A 22,403-nucleotide genomic window follows, 5' to 3' on the forward strand; every position below is an offset into this window, starting at 1 on the left:
CGCTGAACTTGTTCCTTGCTATCTTTGACCGCACAAGTGCTTGATTTCATTTATTATTCTACATTCTCTGTTGCGATTGAACTCGGAGTGTTTAAGGCTCAATCCTGATCCTGGTCCCAACACAGATCCCGATACCAATTCCGATCCTGATCCTGATCCTTATCGGTAAATTGCCCATATTACCGAGCACTTTATTGTGCCTTAACCTCGAGCTCACTGACGCGCAAAAGGGTGTGCAGGGGCTTGATATGGTAACGTCTCTGGAAGTGCTTTCTCCTCTTCTTCTTGAAGGTCTCGACGATCTTCCCTTTGGGCTGCTCAATGACGGTAGCCTTGATGGAGTAGTACTCGGGTGAGATATAAGGCTTTCCTTGGATGGCATAGTCCTTTGAGCCCAATTCCTTGATCTGGTTAAGTTCAATAACATCGCCCAGCTGCACATCCTTGAGTCGATCGAGGACAATGATATCGTTTTTGGTGATCAAATAAGGGCGGTTCTTGATCTCGGCAACGGCATAATAACGAAGTTGATCACGGAGCAAGTTGACGGGTGACGATGATGATGAGTTGGATGGTGTGCTAGAGGATGTTGAAGGCACTGCTCCTGCTACTGGTGATGCTGTAGATGATGTTGGTGTAGCTATATCAAGGTGAAAAAAAAAAAGAAACCGCGTGCAGTGGTTAGATAGGGTTCCATACAATAGAAGACGAGGTTGACATGTTCCTGATGAGTTGTGGTTATCTTATATTACCTTGCGACGCAACAGAAGTAGTAGAGATGAGTCTGAAGGAAGAGGTAGCGACAACTAGTTCAGGAAATAAGCGATAGGCAGACCGGGTATCGATTAGCGATATTGTCCAAGAGTTCCGTGTACAACTTGGCACCACTGTGTCCTCCGGTGATGTCGACGTTGGCGATTCGCTCCGACAGATTTCTAAAGCCTGCGCAAGTTGGCGCGTGTCAATTACCGGTGTTAGTGCGTTGTGCAGCGCCGACCAGGCGACTCGAGAGCGTCCTGAGCATGGTTGTGGTTTGTGTGTGATGTGAAAGAAGACAACGGGGGCGCTTGCACCAGGGCGGAAAGCTGTTCAATTGTTTACGCTTGGTTGGATTTAAGGTATTAGTTGTGACCTTGAATTTATTTCCATGAACAAATTGGCAGTGATTAGGGAAAACACAGTGTGTCTCAGGCGCGTGGTGCGCCATAGCTGACCCCTAGACATTTTATGCACCGCCTACGATTCACTACCAAGATGTGAAGCAGTGACTGGCCGTATTGTTGTAAGAAAAATTGAATAAAGAAGTCGTCCTTAAAGGAGTCCTGGACCTGTTGGACCTTTGAGATCGATCGCTTTTCTTTCAATTTGTAGCAGACAGAGGGCCGGTCTAGACAGGCACCTCGAATTCATGGCTAGCAACGTGTCCAGCAGGAGACACTCCTTCTGGTTCATATTGTTTGCTATGCACACAGTCTGTCGCCGCTATATACAAACACAGCAATGGACACAAGTAATAAAATGCAGGATCAGTTCTTTAATCCAGTTGATGGCTGTACAAACCGGTACTTAATTAATAACAAGGAGCAGGAGTTGTCGTCCTTGTGGACACGGATAAAAAAATGACGTTACATGCCGATTGGAGATCTCGGAGCTGCGGCGTGCAGGCAAATGGAGCATTTTTTCCCTGGGAACACCAAAAAAAAAAAAAAAAAAAGCCATTCTTGGGATACACAAAACTTTCGCCATTCAACACAACAAACACTTCTTCTTGTCTTGGTTGCCCTATTATACCCCTATTATACCCCTAATATACCCCTAATATACCCTCTGCTGTCACTCTCCCGCCTATTACCTCTTTCAAGTCGTAAATAGCCGCAATCGCTTCTCATGAGTGCACCCTATTGTCGGGACCTGGAAGGATGGGTATGCGATTCATATCAGAGAGAAACAACCTTGATTTCATTACAGCCGCATCCTTCTCACTCGCAAAGCACCCTCATTATTCCTTTCAATCTACCACTAGGGACCAACAAGCCATACCAGAATTGATCTCACCTTCTGCTTCGAAAGCACGCAAGTAGCAACCACCTTGATCGCTGTCCTCTCCTAACAACGATTGGGTTCTGACACCCCGCTCACACATGCCTAATTTTCCAACTTGAACAGTATTCTTCTCGGGTTGCCATCCCTTCTGGCTATCCTACTGTTTGCTGTGCGGGTCCATAACCTCTTCAGGATAAACAAAGGATGTTACATTCCTCTGAATCGATGGTTATATTGGTCCTCATCAGCGTGCATGCTAATGGCCTGTGCAGCCCTCGTTGCTCGGGTCGTTCAGCTCGCGCAAGACAGCGGCAGTTCACCTTCAACCATGTTTGGAACAGTAGCCTTGCTGGTGGCATGGGTAAGGTTACATGCATTTGGTATTTTGTAACCATATCCCAAATTAAACTATGATGAGCTGATAGCATTCTGCGACAATAGGTTTTCTCTATCGGCCTGAACCACCTGGAGAACCAGGCAGACAACAGATCCTCGACCTACATTTATGCCTTTTACATTGTCTCCATTACCGTCTCGGCCATCAGTGTTAGGACCATGCACGATCTCACCATGACAGGGCAATCCCAATTCAGTTCGTTTTGTGTCTTTTTCGGAGCCATTGGTTGCGGATTTATTCTGGAGGCGTGGCCACGATCGTCTATTCCTAATCGTTCAGACGACCTCAAAAACGATGCAGCAGACATACTAGTCGAGGACTGGGATAAGCCAACGGCATACGACCAGTCCAACCTGTTCTCGCGCCTCACTTTCCATTTCATGCAGCACGTCATCTCGATTGGGTACTGTCGAACCTTGCAAAATAAGGATATCGCCAACATGATGCCCCGGAGGATCAGGACCGTTCACAGTTACGAGTTTGTCTTTCGCGTCTGGGACCGACACCTTCAAAAGTGCCGGCAATCCAACAAAATGCCGTCATTACTTTGGATTGTCCTCAAGGCCGGAGGGTGGTCGTGGGCACCCATTATCATCTATGCGCTTACGGAATCAGTCATGGAGTTTGTCCAGCCCATCCTACTGGATGTTATCCTCAATTTCATCTCCTCGTACTCGACTGATCAACCGCAACCCACAGCTCTTGGGTTAATCTTATCTGTTGGGATGTTTGGTGCCGCTATCCTGTCCTCCATGGCTAGCGGACAGTTTTTCCAATTAGGAACTAACTTGGGCATCGAACTCAAGTCCGGGTTGATCTCGATGATCTATCGCAAGTCCCTCAAGCTGTCCCCAGGTGCGAGGCGCGAGGCAACCTCGGGTGAAATTACAAACCATATGTCTGTAGACGCCGAGAGGATCGGTCAGGCGATCACCACTCTTCCCTTGGCCATCTCTGCACCTTTTGAGATTGCCATCGGAATCTGGTTGCTTTATCGTCAGCTGGGTGCCAGCGCATTCACGGGTCTGGGGGTGGTTGTGCTACTGATGCCTGTGCAAGGTCTCGTTGCAAAGGTGTTGAACAAGGCAAAAGACAAGAAACTGGAGGCGATGGATGGCAGAATCCGTTTGGCGACGGACATCTTGTCTGGGATCCGAGCTGTGAAACTGTACTCGTGGGAGCGCTCGTTCCGTGAGAGATTAGAGGCGTATCGCAATACGGAACTCAAGCATCTTCGACATATCGGGATCACGGTCGCTGTCATGATGATCATGTTCACCTCCATGCCCTCACTCATGACCTTGCTCTCGTTCGTGGTGTACTCGCTAGTGGGAGGTCCCAATGGCACGAAGGGGATCATGTCGGCGCAGGTGGTCTTTGTCAGTATCACACTCTTCAACCGGCTCTCGAAGCCGATCGGAAGAGCATCCGTGATCATTAGCCAGGCTATCTCTATGAACGTGGCGGTCAAGCGCATTCAGAGTTATCTGCTCCTAGAGGAGCTGAGCGAATCTCAGGTCGAATACTTGGAAACACCCTTGTACAAAGTGACATCAACTCCCGAAAAACCACTGTCCGATTGTGACAACAGCCCACCCCTGGCGATTCAAGTGCATGATGGCGAATTTTCATGGAACAGTCCAGTGGCGATTTCTGGGTCAACCTCTCCTGAGTCTAAAGAGCAGCGATCCGGTGCCGACTTGCGTCCGACATTGTCCAACATCAACCTTGCAGTACCTCACGGTAGTCTCACTGTGGTCATGGGTCGAGTCGGACAGGGCAAATCGTCATTGCTGAGCGCCATTACTGGTGACATGTACAAGCAGCAAGGGCGCATCCAGATCAGCGGAAAATGCGCATATGTGCCTCAACAAGCGTGGATTATCAACGCAACTGTCAGAAATAACATCGTCTTTGGGAAGGCCTTCGATCAGGAGAAGTACGACCGCGTGCTGTTCGCTTCAGGATTGCTCCCGGATCTCGAGATCCTTGCAGCCGGCGACCAGACGGAGATTGGAGAGCGCGGGATCAACCTGTCCGGAGGGCAGAAGCAACGGGTGTCGCTGGCGCGTGCTGCATACCAGGACGCAGACGTATATCTGCTGGACGACCCCTTGAGTGCCGTCGATGCACATGTGGATCAGCATCTCTGGGAGAACCTCATTGGGCCAAAGGGCCTACTCAAGGACAAGGCACGTCTCCTCATCACACATGGGGTTCATCACTTGAGTGAGGTAGACCATATCATGATTGTCAAGGATGGAGGCATTGACGAAACTGGAAGCTATGCGGACCTAATGGCTGCCCAAGGATCGTTCTTCCAGCTCATTGGCGAGTACTCTGTCAGCAAGAAAAAGGACCGCCATGCGGTTGAGGTGGGAGATAGCACTGGTCGAGAGGATTCTATGGCTATCGAAAGAGCAGAGTATGACAACGAAGAGGATAAGGCAGCGGGATTGACAGCAAATGACGAGGTTGCAAGGGAGGATGACAATGCGGACCTGACTCTTGAGGAACAAGCTGCGGAGGGAGCAGTCAGCTGGAAGGTATTCAAAGGCTACGCCAAGGCAGCGTAAGTGTTTTAAGTGTTTCTTTGTGTTAATCTCGATAATTCATTCGCCTTCGTAATAATAAATGAAAGATCCCTGACCGCTTTCATTACATTCCTCGTAAATTTCATATAGGACATACCCATTATCGTTCTTGAGCATCCTTGGCTTTATCTTGTCCCAGGTGACACAGATTGGTATGAACTTGTGGTTGCAGAGCTGGACGTCTCAGGAACAAAGTGGGCACCAACCTTCTATCGGGAAGTTCCTGGGCGTTTATGCGGGACTGGTGTTCCTTTACTTTTCTCTCGATTTTGGCGTCAACTTGACCATTTTCGTCCTGGCCGGCATTCGTGCCTCGAGAATCCTGCATGAAAATATATTGGGACGCGTTTTGAGGCTGCCGATGAGGTAAGGTGTCAAGTTCGTGTGCATTTTTTGTGCCCCACCGCGTTGTATAGGCTTGACTAATCGTTTTACCTGGTCACCATCGTAGTTTCTTTGACACAACGCCGTAAGTGAGAACGACATGTGTAGACAGCTTGCTATTTGTTCGATAGGAAGGCACTGTTCCTATTGCTAAACGCATTTTTTTTCTACTCTTTCGCCTGCTGTCTTCCACAGGATCGGACGCATTGTTAATCGGTTCTCCTCCGATGTCGACAACGTGGATGAACTCCTTCCGATACATCTCAGCGATTTTTATTATTTCTTGACCAGCGTTTTCGGGACATTGATTGTGATCTCGGTCTCTGTCCCTATCTTCATGGCCCTGATCCCCTTTCTCGTCGCTCTTTATTTGGTCGTCCAAGTTTGGTACATTCGCTCAAGCAGGTAAGATGTCGGTTTTGTAATGGGAAGTTATTCCTTTCACAAGTTCCTTCATCACTCGCAGGATCTAACGAGGCATCATTGCATCCTTTCCACTCTGATCAATACATACAAAATAGGTCGCTCAAGCGTATCCACTCCATCTCCAAGTCGCCGTTGTACCAACATTTCAGTGAGACCCTGATCGGTGCCTCAACCATCCGCGCTATGCGGGCCGATGATCGTTTCATCCTCGAGAACTCTGCCAAATCCGACAAATCCGCGAACGCGTATTTCGCGTACAAGATCGCTAATCGGTGGCTACACATGCGGTTGGAGTTCTTGGGAGCCATCATCGTCTTTGCCACATCTCTGTTGGCCGTGTTAGGCAGAAGGACGTTGGCACCTGGAATGGCTGGTTTGGCGTTGTCGTATGCACTGAATATAACGTTCATGATCACCTACTTAATGACCAGCTTCGGCGACCTTCAGGATCAACTTATCTCAGTGGAGCGGATTCAAGAGTACTCGGTAAAGGACCAGGAGGCGCCTGATGTTATGCCCAAGGATGACAAGCTGCTAACGAACTGGCCAAGTGAGGGAAAGATTGTGTTCAGGAACTATTCAACGCGATACCGTCAGGGAATGGATCTGGTGCTAAAGAATGTGTCATTCGAGGTCCTGCCAACGGAAAAAATAGGCGTAGTCGGCAGGACAGGCGCAGGGAAATCGTCGCTAACGTTAGCACTGTTCCGTATTATTGAAGCGGCCAATGGTCACTGGGCCAAGGCAAGCCATAATGGCCAAAGTTCTTACACAGCATCGACGAGCTACGGTCTTAATCCGACCGAGGAGGAAGAGTTGGGAACTATCGAGGTTGAGGAGGACGGTGGGTTGATAGAGATCGATGGCGTCGATATCTCAACGGTCGGTTTGAAACACCTCCGTCAGCGTCTGTCGATCATCCCACAGGACCCCACATTGTTCGCTGGAAGCGTGCGCGAGAACTTGGATCCATTCAACCAGGCCACCGATCCTGAGCTGTGGGAGGCTCTGGAGCGTGCGCATCTGAAGGGTCACATCTCGTCACTCGCTGGGGGACTCTCATTCGAGGTTGCCCAGAACGGCGACAACTTCTCGGTGGGCCAGCGGTCGCTGATCTGCTTGGCGCGGGCGCTGCTGCGAAAGACCAAGATCCTGGTGCTAGACGAGGCCACAGCAGCCGTCGACGTGGAGACGGACGAGCTGATCCAGAAGACGATCCGCAAGGAGTTCAAGGACAGGACAATCATCACGATCGCGCACCGGATCAAGACGATCATGGACTCGGACAAGATTCTGGTGCTCGAGCGGGGTCGTGTGGAGGAGTTTGATGCTCCAGCGACGCTGATGCAGAAGCAAGGGCTGTTTTACAGCCTGGCCAAGCAAGCAGGAGAACATTAAATTTTGCCACCAATTTTATTCTTTGCTGTGCGAAGCTGTGATACCCAGCCGCCTCTTCCGTTGAATGTGCAGTCACACTCCAGAGGGGCTGGGCGAGAATCTCTCCCTCACCCTTGAAGCACACTTCGTCCTCAACATTTCCTAAAAAGGATGGAGGCCTCCACAACCTCAGATGTCCGCTCTCTGACATGGTGCAGTCTTGGTCCACGGCGTAGCAGGGTGGGTACGAGATAAGAGACGGGTACGGAGAGAGTGAATGAAAGAGAATGTCCGCGAAGTGATATTGCGCATCTGAGGTTGTGGAGGCCTCCATCCTTTTTAGGAAATGTTGAGGACGAAGTGTGCTTCAAGGGTGAGGGAGAGATTCTCGCCCAGCCCCTCTGGAGTGTGACTGCACATTCAACGGAAGAGACGGCTGGGTACCACAGCTTCTTGCTGTGCCTATGCATGGTTTGAACGCGTAATTATTTTTGCGGTTTTATTCAATCTCGACAAAGTGAACTATTTACAATTCATGGTACGAAGGAGGTCTGATGATTACTCTCTGCCTGCAGCCCAGAGACCGACGAGAGACCATCCGAGGATACATGGGATACCAAAGACGCAATAGCTCCAGAAGAGCACGGAGGCCATCTCCTTCTCGAAGAAGCCCTTGATGGAGCATTGCTGGGTTAGATTGATAGCCGTGGGCGCTGCCATGATCAGAATCAGGGCCAAAGAAAATGTCGGGTCTGTAGCCAGGATGGGCGAAAGACTCTCAGGATGGAAGATGACTGCGGGCAAGCAGACCACAGGGATGAGGAGAAGTCGCGTGAAAAGAATGAAGGGAATAGGGGTGATCCAGCGGATCCGGTAGTGTGGTTGGGAAGCCGATTCGGGGGAGGACTTGAGAAGCGGCAGGGCCTCGTCCTGATCCTCATCACTGTCGTCGTCGTTGCCATCGTAATTGTCCGAAGCGTCGGAAGCGGTCAAGGGGACGGATCCGTAACGCGGAGTACTCTGAAGATTCGTTTCGGGATGGTTGAAGTGTAGAAGCGTGGCAGAGGATGAAGCGTTCGAGCGAGCGGACGCGATACCTTGGCCGTATGTCTCATTGGACTGTGCGGGGAATCCTCCTGTTCTCCTCTGATCCTCGTCGTCTTGGGCTTTAGAGTAGATGCCCAGTTCAGTCCTCGCAGGCGGAGACTCTGCCCGAGGCCTCTGGCTTTTCATCGGCGCCGATGGGGCTGAATTAGAGGAGGAAGACGAGGATGCAAAGTACACAACCTGAGCGCCAAGACAGAGGAGGATCATGGGGATAGCTGAAGCACCACAGCTCTCGATTGGGCGGATCAAGAACCGGTAGACGATCGACTGTGGGCTCATAAAGAGATGGTGGAGCGCCGGGACGAGTCCGATGAACAGGGCGACCAGCGCGGTCACGAGTGGTGGCGTCATCACCTGACGTACTCGCTCGTAGGTCGTTGTAGCAGTCTTCATGAGAATAGACTCGGAGATGCTTTTAGCGGAAATGGCGGGCGAACGTAAACGAGGAGGTACGGCGAGGTAAGTGAGGGAGCAGGTAGGTGGAGCAGCGAGGCTCTTGTTAAGTCTAGGGTTTGCAGTTGGATCGCTTTCGTCCGTGTCCGAGTGATGTGACGAGGAGGATGCCTGGTCGGATGCGGGCGCTGTGAGCATTGATGATTGGCCGCGTTTGGAGGGCGGCATGTCGACGTTGATGAGGACAGAGGGCGCGGGCAGTGACCGGTCCGATGCTTCCTCGGGCTCGCGCTTCTTATCTTGGGGCACCAGCAAAGTGAATCCATAAGACCACCGGACTAGGTTTCCAAAGATGGCATAGAAGAGGATATAGGAGATGCCTCTAGAGGGCGACCGATTATCGGTCAAAAAGGAGAAGCGTGTTAGGTTACGGACAGAGACTATAAGGAAGAGTCGATAATGACGGCCTCCATCGCTCTTACCTGGCAGCGACATCCTCACTGGTATCGTTCTCGTCCCTCATGAGCCGATCTCCAGCACCACTGTATGCCAGGGACATCAGAAGGGCCATGGGCAATGAATTGGTGTTGGAGAAGAGGACCGAGGCAGTGACAAATTTTTCTTCATCCTTGGAGAACCTAAAGAGACGCGACCCGGCCTTGGCGACGATCCAGGAGACGGCAGAGAAGAAGACGTAGAAGACAGGTATGGGCCAGAAGGCCTTGAACTGGGTCCAATTGATGGCCGAGGCGATCTTGGAGAAGAGCAGACAGGGCGTCATGAAGTACATGTTCACCTTGGATATTGACTAACACAAGAGACATCGTTAGTACGCCACATCCTGGTGGACATTGGACAAGTTACCCAGGCTCATGGGAAAAAAAATCAAATCTGATAAGATAACCAAGCACAAACAAGCATTGCGCCGACCGGCGCTTGGTGGTACAACGCCAAGGAGGACGAGAAAAGCGCTCATGCTCACCTTCTGTGCCGACTGGGAGAGATATCCTGACCTCGAAAGGACCACGCCACAGCCGACCACTACGAGAACCTGACTGACAGCCTAATGAAGATAATGTAGGGTTTGAATACGAAGAGAGAGCGGTATGAGGTCAGAATCGATTTTAATTGTGTCCTGTAGGGATAGGCCATGCATATATGGAAATATGAATACAAATGCACAGATCGAAATGGAGAATCATAGCATCATGCTATCCATTTGGGAAATGGCCCGGTATGTCCCTTCCCTCTGCGCTTAGCCATCTGCAGCCGTGCATGCACGCCCTCTCGTTCATACTCAACTCCCTGAGCCCCCAATGAGGTGGATACATACCTCGGCTGCCGCACCTGCCAAGATTAACAGATCCATGTGTCGATGTAAGAATGCGAGTGTATTTAGTGGACTTGTGTACAAAGAAGGGGCTGAAGATGCAATCGAGAGCCGAACGACGGTTGCACTAAAGGAAGAAGGAGAAAAAATCTGTCCTACTTAAAAAGAGAGTGCGAAGTGGTTGTGAAGACGAAGAGCACCGAGGGATGAGGCGATGAAAGTGAATGGAGGCAATGACGATGAACAGGAAAACGGAATGAGCAGTGAAAAGGCAAAGAAGGCAGTAAAAAGTAAAAGAAATAAGAGGTGTTCGATTTGTCTCGTGTAATATTTTTTCCTATGTACACTACGTCCATGTCATTCTCCTTCCCGTACACCCTCCTCCTCCATCGTTTATCCCCAGATGCATATCATAGTCTGTATGGACCTGGATGTAGCTATCTCTCGCCCATGGAACACCCAGATGAGAGCAAACAAGACGACAGGCATGGGAGAATTAGGAACAGGAAAGGTATCGAGGACAGCATACACGCGTGTACACCCACCCCGTCCACAAGCAGAGAAAGGCAGGAGGGACTAAGGGTCGGGCATCCAATCGCCATGGACAAGGTTTTCGAGAAGGCGCCTCCCAGAGATCAGCAGTCTGCTCTTCGCAGCTGGCCCCAGGTCCCTTTGTCTCCATGCCTCCCTGGTCCATGTCCATGCAGTTTATCAAGCGGTAGGGGGGGAAAGTGCGGTGGACATGGGTGCGACACACCCGATCACTGTGTACAGGAATAGCACGGGAATAGCACGGTAATGATAAAGCGGATTCGAATGAACGCACAAATGAACAACAATTAGTGTGAGTGGAATGCACGAGTGGCGTGTGGATGGATGTGTGAGTGGGCCGTGCGGACGCGATGATTGGACGGAGTCCAACAGCGGCTCATTCCTCCTCTATTTGGCGACTCTCCGTCATTTTTTTTTATTTCTCCACAGGCGGGCGAAACATAATTCCACAGCCCCCTTCTCCACTTTGGACTCCCTCGAACAACCAGACCGGCGAGGGGCGGAAGGACGAGGTGGGATCAAGAAAGCCGAGAAGATTCCTTTTGGATTAGAAAGCGAACACCCAACGATGGCATTCTATGTCATTCCCTAGTAGTTTCAGTTTTAATTATTAAGACTTGTCTATGGGGCAATTGGACAACTTTGTTTTTCTTTCTATGTATCTTTGCGGTTGCACAAGTCCTGGCTAGCATGAAGCATGGACCTGGGAATACATAGGCAGCCTTTGCCTAGTTCTCGATGCATGCACAGTTGCTTCTCCTAGATGGGGTTTGTGCATTTTTTTTTTTTTACCTTCAAGTCCTCGATCTGATCATCAGCAACACGAAGTGACGTTCGTGAGCAGATCGAGCACATCGAGGACTCTAGATCCAGTGGATCCCACGTTGCCTAAGCAACATGGCAAGGAGCTCCCTTCTCCCCTTTTTTTCACCGGTACATCTGGCATTCAGTTTGTAATAATGAATGATCCCTTTGGTCAGCATAGGAAAATAAAATAAAACAAAAAAGGTCTTGCAACGTCGGATAGGGGCGTAGCCCAGTGTTACGTACATGAGTTCGATATGAGTACAGGAAAAAGAATCCGTTTTCTGTGGTTTTTATATTTATGAAACTCGTAAAGGCCCTGTGCCTTTGTGAGTCCTTTAAAAAAATATGCTTGGTTGCTGCTTGCAGACCGATATGCAGTTTCTAATGTAAAGTATAAATTAAGTCGATCATTGTTCATGCGCGTCAGCGACTTCTCCTGCTTGCTTGGCCAGGCTGTAAAACAGCCCTTGCTTCTGCATCAGCGTCGCTGGAGCATCAAACTCCTCCACACGACCCCGCTCGAGCACCAGAATCTTGTCCGAGTCCATGATCGTCTTGATCCGGTGCGCGATCGTGATGATTGTCCTGTCCTTGAACTCCTTGCGGATCGTCTTCTGGATCAGCTCGTCCGTCTCCACGTCGACGGCTGCTGTGGCCTCGTCTAGCACCAGGATCTTGGTCTTTCGCAGCAGCGCCCGCGCCAAGCAGATCAGCGACCGCTGGCCCACCGAGAAGTTGTCGCCGTTCTGGGCAACCTCGAATGAGAGTCCCCCAGCGAGTGACGAGATGTGACCCTTCAGATGCGCACGCTCCAGAGCCTCCCACAGCTCAGGATCGGTGGCCTGGTTGAATGGATCCAAGTTCTCGCGCACGCTTCCAGCGAACAATGTGGGGTCCTGTGGGATGATCGACAGATGCTGACGGAGATCCCGGAGTCCGAGGGTCGAGATATCAACACCGTCGATCTCAATCGATCCGCCATCCATCGGCGATCCCGTCAGTGTCGCGTCCTCCCCGACTTCTTTCACGACCGCAGCCTGGTCCTGCTCACTAGCACGAGCCCAATAAGAGTCCGCGGCCTCGATGATTCGGAACAATGCCAACATGAGTGAGGATTTACCGGCACCGGTCCTGCCTACAACACCGACCTTCTCAGCGGCTTGGATATCGAACGACGCCCGTTTGATGACGAGATCGAGTCCTTGACGGTAACGAGCAGAGTAGTTCTTGAAGACAATACGACCATGCTGAGGCCAGCTCTCGGGTAACCTTACACCAGTGATCTCGGGGGCTTCAGTTGGTTTGTTAGAGTATTCGTGGACACGCTCGACCGATACAAGTTCTCCGGCCAGATCGCAGTAGCAGCGGAGGGTCCAGGTTACATGGCCGGCTAAAGTCACGGTGTTGCTAAGGAGTAGTCCGGCCATGCTAGGACTGAGCGAGTCCTTATTTAGGACTGCCAGCAATGTAACGATAAAGATCGTGATTGATGTCAATCCCTCGAGTCGGATGCTAAAAGTAGATAGAAAGCCGTGCTGTTAGTCGCCTGGATACTCCTGACAAATGCGTAGTGGGCCATTCTAATGTTCGCGATAGTCGTGTCACACTCACTTGAGCCAATAGTTGGTCATGGCCGAGGCGTAATGCGCATTGGCAGAACAATCAGAGCGGACAGCATTTTCCTCCACAAAGCGATCCGCGAGGGCCATCGCGCGGATCGACGAGACACCGTTCAGGGTCTCATCAAAATGCTGGTACAGTGGTGACTTGGACACGGATTCCAGGCGCTTCAGCATGCTGGATATTCTCACATAGCGTCGCTGGATAAGCACGTAAATCACTCCGATGACGGGCAGGGCGAGGACAAAAACTGGTGTTGCGACCACAAGGATCAATAGTGCTCCAACCAAGTTGCTGACACAGGTGAACAGGCCAATATAATTCCCTGCCACTGCCTCGTCAATTGCCGCGATGTCGGACGAGAATCTGTTCAGCACGCGTCCTTGCCTATAGATCATTAGGAATAAAACCCCCCGTTAATTGATCTTGTTGATGGGAAGTTGACTGGTCGGATTAAGAGTAATACGGGAGCGATAACTTACGGAGTGACATCAAAGAAAGACATGGGGAGCCGAAGGATATGCGCAAGGAGGTTCTCGTGGAGGACCTCTGACGCTGTCACACAGGCACGAACGAAGCACACGTAGGTCGTGTAGACATCGACGGTCATGTAACCCAGCACGAGTACTCCGTAGATGATCAGGAAGTAGTACAGGGAATGGGTCGTCGTGTCAGCAACTCGGGTCCAGTGCTCAAGCCAGATGGGAGTACTCAGTTGGAACGCTTCCCACACAATGAAGAAGATAACTGTCATGGCGACGTAGTAGTACGACCTATCCCAGGATGCACATGAAACAGCCGGTTAGAACTGTGTAGACCAGAACATTCAACTAATTCATAATAATGACTTACATAGCCTTGCAGTAAACTCTGAAGGTGTCCCACTTCACGACGCCAGTCTGGGCACCTTCTTCTTCGACGAGCTCGCCGTTGGCTTTCTCTTGATCCACCAAGCTTTCCTCGGACGTCGGTGTAATCGAACTGGCCTCGTCCTCAGCAGCGGCATCAGACACACGCTGGGTATGCTGGCGCTTCTTCTTGGAGCCATTGTTGACAGAAAACTCCTTGATCAGGCGATAAAATGTGTTTTGTGTTGCCATAAGGTCCGCGTAATGTCCTGCCTCCTCGATCCTGCGATCCTTCAAAACTACGATATGGTCGGCATGCTCCAAATGATGAATGCCGTGAGTGACCAAAACCCGAGTCTTGTCCTTGAGCAACCCATCGGGTCCAATGAGATTCTCCCAGAGATGCTGATCCACATGTGCATCGACGGCACTCAAGGGGTCGTCCAGCAGATATACGTCTGCGTCCTGGTATGCAGCACGCGCCAGCGACACCCGTTGCTTCTGCCCTCCGGACAGGTTGATCCCGCGCTCTCCAATCTCCGTCTGGTCGCCGGCTGCAAGGATCTCGAGATCCGGGAGCAATCCTGAAGCGAACAGCACGCGGTCGTACTTCTCCTGATCGAAGGCCTTCCCAAAGACGATGTTATCTCTGACAGTTGCGTTGATGATCCACGCCTGTTGAGGTACATAGGCCACAGACCCATAGACCTTGACGACTCCTTCACGCTTGTACATTTCTCCGATGATAGCGCTCAGCAGCGACGATTTGCCCCGTCCGACTCGGCCCACAATAGCGTTCAATGATCCGCGAGCGAACGAGAGGTTGATGTCGATTAATGCTGGCTGGTTATTCCTGGTGGCGTCCGAGGATAACAGCGCAGTAGTTTCATCCAGCTCCTCCTCTTCTTCCTCGCTGTTGTTCCCCTCAGTATCCATTTGAGAAGCACCGCTGCCCCATGCAAAGGTAGCTTTTTCAATCTGAACCACAGCCACGTTCGGGTCCTTAGGTAAGGCTGCGTCGCGTGCCACAGCAGAAGCATCGATCTCCTCCTTGAGTAGGAACTTTTGAATTCGCCTACTGGCAACTCGAAGGCTGACCGAATACTCGGTTACTAAGGACATGGCTCCGACTGGACGGCTCAACAGCGCGAACAAACTCAGACTGACAAAAACCACCTGGGCATTAATCTTTCCGGGAGTGAATCCAGGGCCGCCGAAGGCGGCAAAGACCGCAAAGGACACAAAGGCCATCATCAGAGGTAAGCATGTGAAGATAATCGAGAGAAAGGATTCGACCAGACGGGACTTGCGTAGTAGCTGGATCTCCTTGGCGCGATAGGAGTTGACTTTTTCCTTGTAGGCTGGCTCGTACCCATACAGTTTGATGTTCTTTATGTTGGATAGCAATTCGCCCATAAGACGCACGCGACTATCCATGGCCTCGTATTTCTCGTCCCTGGCACGGTCGAAGAACTGGCCTGCATAGCCTTGGATAGGCGTGACGATAACGATCATGGAGAGGCCGCAGAAGACAGACCATCCCAGGATGTTATACACTAAAGAGTCGTAATATACGGAGCATTACAAACGTTGAGTGGGATGAAAGACATATTTTTGGAGAGCATGACTGAAAGCGGTCTCCCCATAGCGTGGTTTTACTTACACATTGCAGTGGCAACTACGATTTCAAAAGGCACAGTGAACCAATATGGGACCCAGATCAGATCCTTGGTCCACTTTTCAGCATCAGTCGACATATGGTTGGTGATCGATCCCGTCGATGCTTTGGCTCTGCTATCGGGGGACAGCACCAGAGCCTTGCGATAAATCATGCCGACCAATCCATTCCTGATTTCGAGTCCCAGCTCGGAAGTAACCTTGCGGTACTGCCCCATCAGTAGAGAAACCGCAACGCTGACAAAGAACATTTCCAGCGCCAGGATTATGCCCCTGGCCCGAGGCACGTCTGTATTCTCTGACTCGATATAGATCAGGATCTGTTGGATGATTACCGGTAACAGGAACTGCAGCGAAGAGGCGATCAGGTGGATGGCGGTCGCGGTGAGGAAACGCCAGAAGAACGTCTTTGTAATGACCCATATCAGGTTCGGAGGCCTGGCATTTCTCTTGGTACCATTCTCGATATTGGAGGTCTCAACAGCTCTCTTGTGGACTTCCCAGTTGAGGACGAGCCACTGGTACGCGTGCGTAGTCTGAGCCTTCCCGGGCATGATATCCTCGATGTCGGCGATCGTCAACGTTTTGATGTACCCCAACGAGATAATCGTCTGCAGGTAATGAAAGGTCCATCGAGAAAACAGATTGGCCTTATCGTGCTGGTTGGCTGTGCTGAGCAGTTGGATGTGCGAACGACCACGCGGGAAGGCCTCGAAGAAGAACGCGGCCAGGATGGCGCCAAAGTAGGTGTAGAAAGCATGCACCTGTATATCGATCGGGCTCTCATCATGCTGATTACGTCGCGTGTAGTGCGAGTACAGGCAAATGGATGCTGCAAAAATTGAGTACAGCTCGAAAAAGAAGATAACGCTCGAGGAGCGGATCTGGTAGTTGGATTCCAATTTGCTGGCACGCATGGCCAAGACCTAAATGGCAATGACGAGTTTAGCATCACTAGCATTCTGGATCTTTTCGAGATCATTCATTCATGTGCGTCCTTGTTTATGCTTTTCTTTTCTTCTCTTTTTTTTCGCATAGAGACTGAAGCCTCTTTTCCTTACCCAGGCAACCAGCTGCCACCATGCCGCGAAGCTAGTAGACAGCGATGTGATAGGGGAAGTCAAGAATGTCACGATTGCACCGACCACGACGAGCAGCGCCAGCTGGCTCGGCCAGTAGGTGAAGACATGGCCTTGTTCATGAGGGATCCCATGGTGGCGAAGATAGATTGACCGAGAGAGAAAGGCGACCGAGGCTAGGACAGCGGGCGCACCCATCAGGACTGTACTCTGAAAGCAGGGCGTCAGCGAGATCTTGTCCTCGTTTATGGGGCCCTAGAATGACAGGAAGTTATTGTCAGGTGTCGGTATGATCCGCGAGTGCTGCAGCGGCGGACAGGCGGCAGAACCAGAGCGGATGCTTACCCATCCCTGGGAATCGCACCAGGACGACCCGGCAGCAGGAGAATGCATCGACGGAGGAGAGAGTTGCTGGTGTGAAGGATGGAGAAAAATGAAACAAAGATGGAATCCGGTGTAGACTAACTGCAGCAAGGTTTTATTATTTACCGAACGACAGGGTCCCAGCTGTGGGCATCATGTCATCACCACCAGGACCTCCCTTTCTTCATTACCACGTCGCCCCTAAACTGCGGATTCTGCTCCGAGAGCTCCAACTGTCATTACGGCCGCTCGTATTCGCGCTTTATAGTTTATTTTCAACTTTCCTAGGAGTACCTCGCACGAAATGAGCCTATCATCTCAACTTCCTCCGCCCATCCAGCCCTTCGTCCCACTTCCATTCTTGTGTGGACGAATACACCGGGTGGATCTCCGTTCCAGCCGCAATTAGTGCATCCTTGTGCTTGGACCATATCGCTCCGTATTGTGTGAAGGGCAGTTGTGGGTAGAGGTGGTGGATGTTGTGCAGGTGCTGGTTCAGCAACGGGATCGCAAGGTTGAGACCGTTCGAATACAGGATCCCGCCTGTCACGCTCGTCATCTTGTACACGTTATCCTTGGCATTGTACGTGTGGCCTCCATCGGGGCGATGGGGCACGTACGCAAAAAGCCACGTAAGCAACCAGTATGCCTAAGAGGAAAGAGAAGCTTTCGTGGTTTAGTCGCGTCGTCGTATCTATCGTATCAACTATAAAACATGAATAAACGGCGACTGAGGGTTAATTGTCCAATGAGAGTAGGACTTACAGTGCGCTGAGGAATGATCCAGTACTTGATAAAGGCCAGGCCCTTGTCGTTCATCTTCTTGATCATCCAGAACATGGACAAGTAAAAGAGCGCCGCATCCAGGATCTTGGCGTCCTTGACTTCGCCCATCAGCACAGCCTTGATCCAAAAAAAGTCAGGGACGAACCACTTGAAGAACCGAAGGACCATCGGTCCCCGGGCATCCCAGACATCGGGGTCCTTGTCTGTGTTAGTGTGTCGGTGGTGTAAGAGATGCAACTGGCGGTAAACGCCGAACGGAATGTTCAAGGGGATACCTGACAGGTACCCGACCAGGTTGTTGATCGGCTTCTTGTACACGCCCTTGGCGATCGATGAATGCGTACCGTCGTGTACCGGCGTAAACGACGCAAAGCAAGCCGCGGTCATGGCAGGGAATGTTAAGATGGCGGAGACCTTTTTCTTGTATGCGCCGTAATAGAGGACAGCTGCCCAGACCGCAAGGGACCCAGCAGCGACAGTGATCGTTGGGATGGCAATGGTCGGTGTCTTGAGGTCCTCCGAGGTGATCAGCGCCAGACGCTTAACTCTTGTTGGGGTTTCCGTTGCCTCGAAAGGTCTAGAGTGATCCCGCAGGGTATTCTTTTGCACGTCCTCAGCATTGGGCCTTGTTTGGGGCAGTGTAGCGCGATCAAGTGCTGTGATAGCCATGCTGCAAACTGTTTTTGGAATCGTGCTAGGAATATGTGTATGAAGCCGAACTCAAATGAATAAAGAAGGCGAATGAGATGGTTGAAAGGGAAGCGATTCGATTCCAACAGAGATCTCATTCATCCTCGCCGAGACCTTTTCCTCTTCTTAAAGTAGGACAACATATACACTTTACGCTGAACCACCACCGATCATGAGGATCGATGGCGTGGATACAATGCTGAGTCGCCACGCCTTCTATGAATGATCGATCCAAGTCGTTGGAACATGACATGGACCCTTGGGCTCGGGGGCCAGCGCAGTGTATGGTACGTAGATCGATACAAGCCGGTTCGGGCGAGTTCTCCTACCGTACCTTGATCTCCTCTTAGAGCTTTGTACTATGCACCCGAGCCGCGCCGCATCTTATCGCGCCGCCCGAAGCTACTTAGCCTGCGTCTTGCACGTAGACCACTTACTCAGTAGATATCTTCCCTTCAGAGAATATAGCCATGTATCAAACCACCGCCACGATTCTTGTACCGATCGCATAGGAATAGATTTATTTCGATGCAAGACCACTCATGAACAATGAAGCTGCACCCCTCAGAGCCATAACCAGACCGACTCGTTGTTGAGTTTGGTCAGTGTACGGCCCAGGGAGCGCAGATGCAGCTGTCTGTGAGAATAAGCCGTACCGCCGTGCCTCGAAAGGGTTTCTACCATGTTTGCGACCAAACTTATTTCCAACTTCCCCTTCGTCGTCCTCATCATCCGAACTCGCGTACTCTGAGGACGAAGACTCGTCTATTTCTCGATCGTACGCCTCAGTACCATCGTCCACCGTAGTGCTCTCCTCATCTTCCTCTGTAATAACTGAATATCGCCTCGTAAATGAAGGAGACGAGGCCTCCTTGTAGTCCACGATGGTCTGTGGATTATGAGACCGTTCTGCTTCTAGAGCCGGAAGAGCTGCCTGGACTTCATCTTGACTCTGATGCTGCTGGGTTACCAGAGCTTTAACGGTAGAATAACTGGGGGTCTCCTTGTAGGCGATTCCAGCCTTGACGAGACCGGTAACAGTGGCAAAGAACGTCTCGGTCATGACCTCGTGGATTGCGTACTGCTCGTCTAACTCAATCGCCTTCTCGATCGACTGCTTCGACAGCTGCCATGCCCTATCCTGAATATGAAACCTCTCATCCATTTTAGAGAAGATAGTACGAGAGGCATGGTAGCAAGTTTTGATCGCGTCTGGGATAGGAGACTGCTTGAGCCGGATGGCAGACTCGACTGCGGTGGCGACGATGGCCTCGCCGAGTGTCGGACCAGCATTGTCAGCGTCCTTTCCGCGTCGTCCTCGGCAAGAATTCCGGCTGCGATGACCCGACTTGCCATGCCGCTGCTTGCGCTGCGCACCCTGTGGACTATGAGGTGCATTGCTGCTGCTGCTGATGCTGGCGATGGCGCCAGAGTGCTGATAGATCAAAGACGTTGCCTGGTCGAGATGCTCGCGATGTCGTCTACGCCGACGGCGGCGGAGTTGCTTTGAGTTGATGTCATTCTCAGTTTCTCCATCTAGCTGGTTCTCTTGGAGGAAGTTTCGTAGTTGAGATTCAAAGGCTTCTCGTCGCAGAGGATCGCATGTCTCGACTGTTCGATAAAAAAAAAAAAGGAATGAGAATCTACGCACGATATATGCCATATAAGCATACTCACAAAAAAAACTACACTTACTTGGCAAAGCGTGCATCAGCATCGCAATAGCAGCTAGATAGAGCTCAAATGCGTCATCGCCAGCTTCATCGTCGATGGTCTTGGACTGATCCTCCCTCTCAATGGCCAACGCTGATAGGGTGATCGCCTGGTCGACCAGCTTTTTGTTCAGTTTACGATAATGAACGTCTTCTGGTGAAATAGCCTTGCTCCCTGCCCCTGCTCCACGTTGTGTCGTCTTGGAGGCGATGTAGGTGAGTGTAGAGTCCATCACAGGGTGCTTCAGGATGCGGCCGGCAACAGGGATGGACCCCAACTGCTCCTTGGACGGCAAGAGGCCAGAACCGACGGACGTGACCGAGGTGACTACCTTTTTGGCAGCCCGAAAGGGCATCAAAGGCGACGGCCTTGGGATCGAGGGAAGTCTGCCGTGCCATGTGGCCAGGAACGACGGAGATGGCGATGACGGTGGAGTTGTAGAGGGACTCGGACCGGCGGAACAACTTGTGGATGTCGCATGGAGTGCAGGAGATGCGGGCGGCGTGGCAGCAGGGGTGTTTGATGCAGACCTTGACCTAATAAAAAATAATGACGAAGTGGGCGTAGCTGTCGGCGCTGGTGTTGTAACAGGATCTCTGGACGAGCCATGAGGCAATGTTGGCTGCTGCAGATCCAATGGCTCGACCTCGCTCTCGAGCAGGACTGCGGAAGAAGATGCCAAAGACGTCAGAGACGGAGTGGGCGGTGTCGACGATGAGGGCGACCGCGGCGCTAGGGGAGGTGATAGCAGGAGCGATGGTGACGACGAAGATTTCTTGTGCTTTGATCTCGTAGGGGTCTGCGTCCTTGGGGATGGATAGGAGGACGAGAGGATGTCGGCGGGCGAAGGGTTGAAGTACCGTGCGTGATCGTAACTGTCCATCGGCACTCTGCCTATGGCCCTGGTGGGGGGAGTTGTATGGGAGGTCGGCGTGGAGTTGTTCCTTCGAATGGCATACCTTGGCACAATCATGGGTGAGGATGGTGAGGAGGCCATCTTGGAGCCTCTGCGGGGATGGTTTGAGGGCAGTGTGATAGTGGTCGTGGTATTAGCGTTGTAGCGATGGATCAGCTCCTTTGAATATTTTGAAGAGTGAAGATGTGTTTGAGAACGGCTTTTGTTGCTCCTCTTCTTGCTGGGGGTCCTGCTTTTGCGGTGGCAAAGGATGGAAGAGAGCTCAGGTAGCAGTGAGGGGATGTTGGAGTGAAGATAAGAAAGAGCCGAGAAGGGATTCATTATTCCCGGGGATCTACGAGGTGCCGGAGAAGTGATCAAAGGGAAGGGTGTGCTTTACTCTTACTCAGCCCTGGATGTCACTCTGATTCTTTTGTGAAGAGGACAAGGAATAGAGTGGGATGCGAGGTGCGTCTGTGTTGTTTTCGACCGTTGTGCAAAACCGTTTAAAGGGCCATTGACCTCAACATATAATTGCAAAGGAAAAGATATAAAAGGGGACGTTAGAACATGAAGAAGAGTCTGTTGGAGTTATAGCGAAGGAAAGAGAAAAGAAAAAGAATAAGAGGGATGAAGGGAACCGGGGGGAGGTGTTTCTTCTTCAACGGAAGGAGGTGCCAAGGCTGAGTTTCCGGAGAAGCGACGAAAAAGTAAAAAACAAATAAAATGAGTTGGGTGGGATAGGATGTTCTTTATAACTTCAGCTCAAACACCCACGAGATAACGCTGCGAGGAAGAGAGTGCTGATTTCAGGCACCACTGCCACAGAGATAGAGAACAGGGCCAGCACTACTACCGCTGTCATTACCACCACCACCACCCGGTTGAGACTGAGGGAATAACGCGGGGCCAAGACTGAACGATGAGCGTGTACCCGTTCGTTTCTTCGCTCGATGCACAGACACTAATTTATAACTAAACACATACACATGCAACACGGATCAACTTCCTTCTACTGTACCCTCTCTCCTCATCGCGCCATCTTTTATATATGCATCTGCAACAACGTGTGCATGCAATATGCAATGTATGCACGTACCCTAATATTTATGGCAACAGTTTAGCTTCCATCGCGAACGCGAACGGGGTACGGCTCTTGTTTACTTCGCTTCCTGCACTTGCATGGTGCATGGTGGTGCATGCCATATTGTCTCCATGCTCCCTCTCCAAGGTGCGGTTCCCTCCTCCACCTTCCACCAACCAAACAATCCTGATCCGCTTTGCGGGTAAAACCTCTCTCTTTCCACAAGTGTCATCTCCTC

General features: G+C 51.2%; 6 protein-coding genes across 6 annotated transcripts; 1 reads left to right on the top strand and 5 right to left on the bottom strand.

The window, feature by feature from the left end:
- Positions 1–15: 15 nt before the first annotated feature.
- On the bottom strand, positions 16–1,045 carry BC939DRAFT_413046 (ribosomal protein L21-like protein). The gene is made up of 3 exons (XM_051552957.1): positions 970–1,045; positions 753–806; positions 16–640 (listed from the first exon to the last, which is right to left on the bottom strand). The coding sequence occupies exons 1-3, from the start codon at positions 1,022–1,024 to the stop codon at positions 192–194; spliced, it is 558 nt and encodes a 185-aa protein (XP_051410182.1). The 5' UTR covers positions 1,025–1,045; the 3' UTR covers positions 16–191.
- A 1,326-nt stretch (positions 1,046–2,371) lies between these two features.
- On the top strand, positions 2,372–7,242 carry BC939DRAFT_478835 (ABC transporter type 1, transmembrane domain-containing protein; the record flags this gene model as incomplete). The annotated part of the gene is made up of 6 exons (XM_051558802.1): positions 2,372–2,404; positions 2,485–5,012; positions 5,125–5,400; positions 5,486–5,503; positions 5,614–5,823; positions 5,940–7,242. 6 exons carry the CDS (start codon positions 2,372–2,374, stop codon positions 7,240–7,242), a joined length of 4,368 nt encoding a protein of 1,455 aa, XP_051410183.1.
- A 457-nt stretch (positions 7,243–7,699) lies between these two features.
- BC939DRAFT_457559 (membrane transport protein-domain-containing protein) lies at positions 7,700–10,333 on the bottom strand. The gene is made up of 4 exons (XM_051556489.1): positions 10,055–10,333; positions 9,704–9,784; positions 9,204–9,529; positions 7,700–9,103 (listed from the first exon to the last, which is right to left on the bottom strand). Exons 1-4 carry the CDS (start codon positions 10,088–10,090, stop codon positions 7,780–7,782), a joined length of 1,767 nt encoding a protein of 588 aa, XP_051410184.1. The 5' UTR covers positions 10,091–10,333; the 3' UTR covers positions 7,700–7,779.
- A 1,484-nt stretch (positions 10,334–11,817) lies between these two features.
- On the bottom strand, positions 11,818–16,472 carry BC939DRAFT_399349 (P-loop containing nucleoside triphosphate hydrolase protein; the record flags this gene model as incomplete). Its single annotated transcript, XM_051552467.1, has 7 exons — positions 11,818–12,922; positions 13,022–13,417; positions 13,513–13,803; positions 13,883–14,775; positions 14,863–15,434; positions 15,542–16,004; positions 16,053–16,472. The coding sequence occupies 7 exons, from the start codon at positions 16,470–16,472 to the stop codon at positions 11,818–11,820; spliced, it is 4,140 nt and encodes a 1,379-aa protein (XP_051410185.1).
- Positions 16,473–17,310: 838 nt separating this feature from the next.
- On the bottom strand, positions 17,311–18,452 carry BC939DRAFT_478838 (fatty acid desaturase-domain-containing protein; the record flags this gene model as incomplete). Its single annotated transcript, XM_051558803.1, has 2 exons — positions 17,311–17,646; positions 17,763–18,452. The coding sequence occupies 2 exons, from the start codon at positions 18,450–18,452 to the stop codon at positions 17,311–17,313; spliced, it is 1,026 nt and encodes a 341-aa protein (XP_051410186.1).
- Positions 18,453–18,971: 519 nt separating this feature from the next.
- Positions 18,972–21,817, bottom strand: BC939DRAFT_457567 (uncharacterized protein). Its single transcript, XM_051556490.1, has 2 exons — positions 20,169–21,817; positions 18,972–20,084 (listed from the first exon to the last, which is right to left on the bottom strand). The coding sequence occupies exons 1-2, from the start codon at positions 21,421–21,423 to the stop codon at positions 18,994–18,996; spliced, it is 2,346 nt and encodes a 781-aa protein (XP_051410187.1). The 5' UTR covers positions 21,424–21,817; the 3' UTR covers positions 18,972–18,993.
- Positions 21,818–22,403: the final 586 nt, after the last annotated feature.

This window comes from Gamsiella multidivaricata (assembly GCF_025024155.1).
Source record: "Gamsiella multidivaricata strain RSA 2152 chromosome Unknown BC939scaffold_51, whole genome shotgun sequence".
In the NCBI taxonomy this organism is placed as follows: domain Eukaryota; kingdom Fungi; phylum Mortierellomycota; class Mortierellomycetes; order Mortierellales; family Mortierellaceae; genus Gamsiella; species Gamsiella multidivaricata.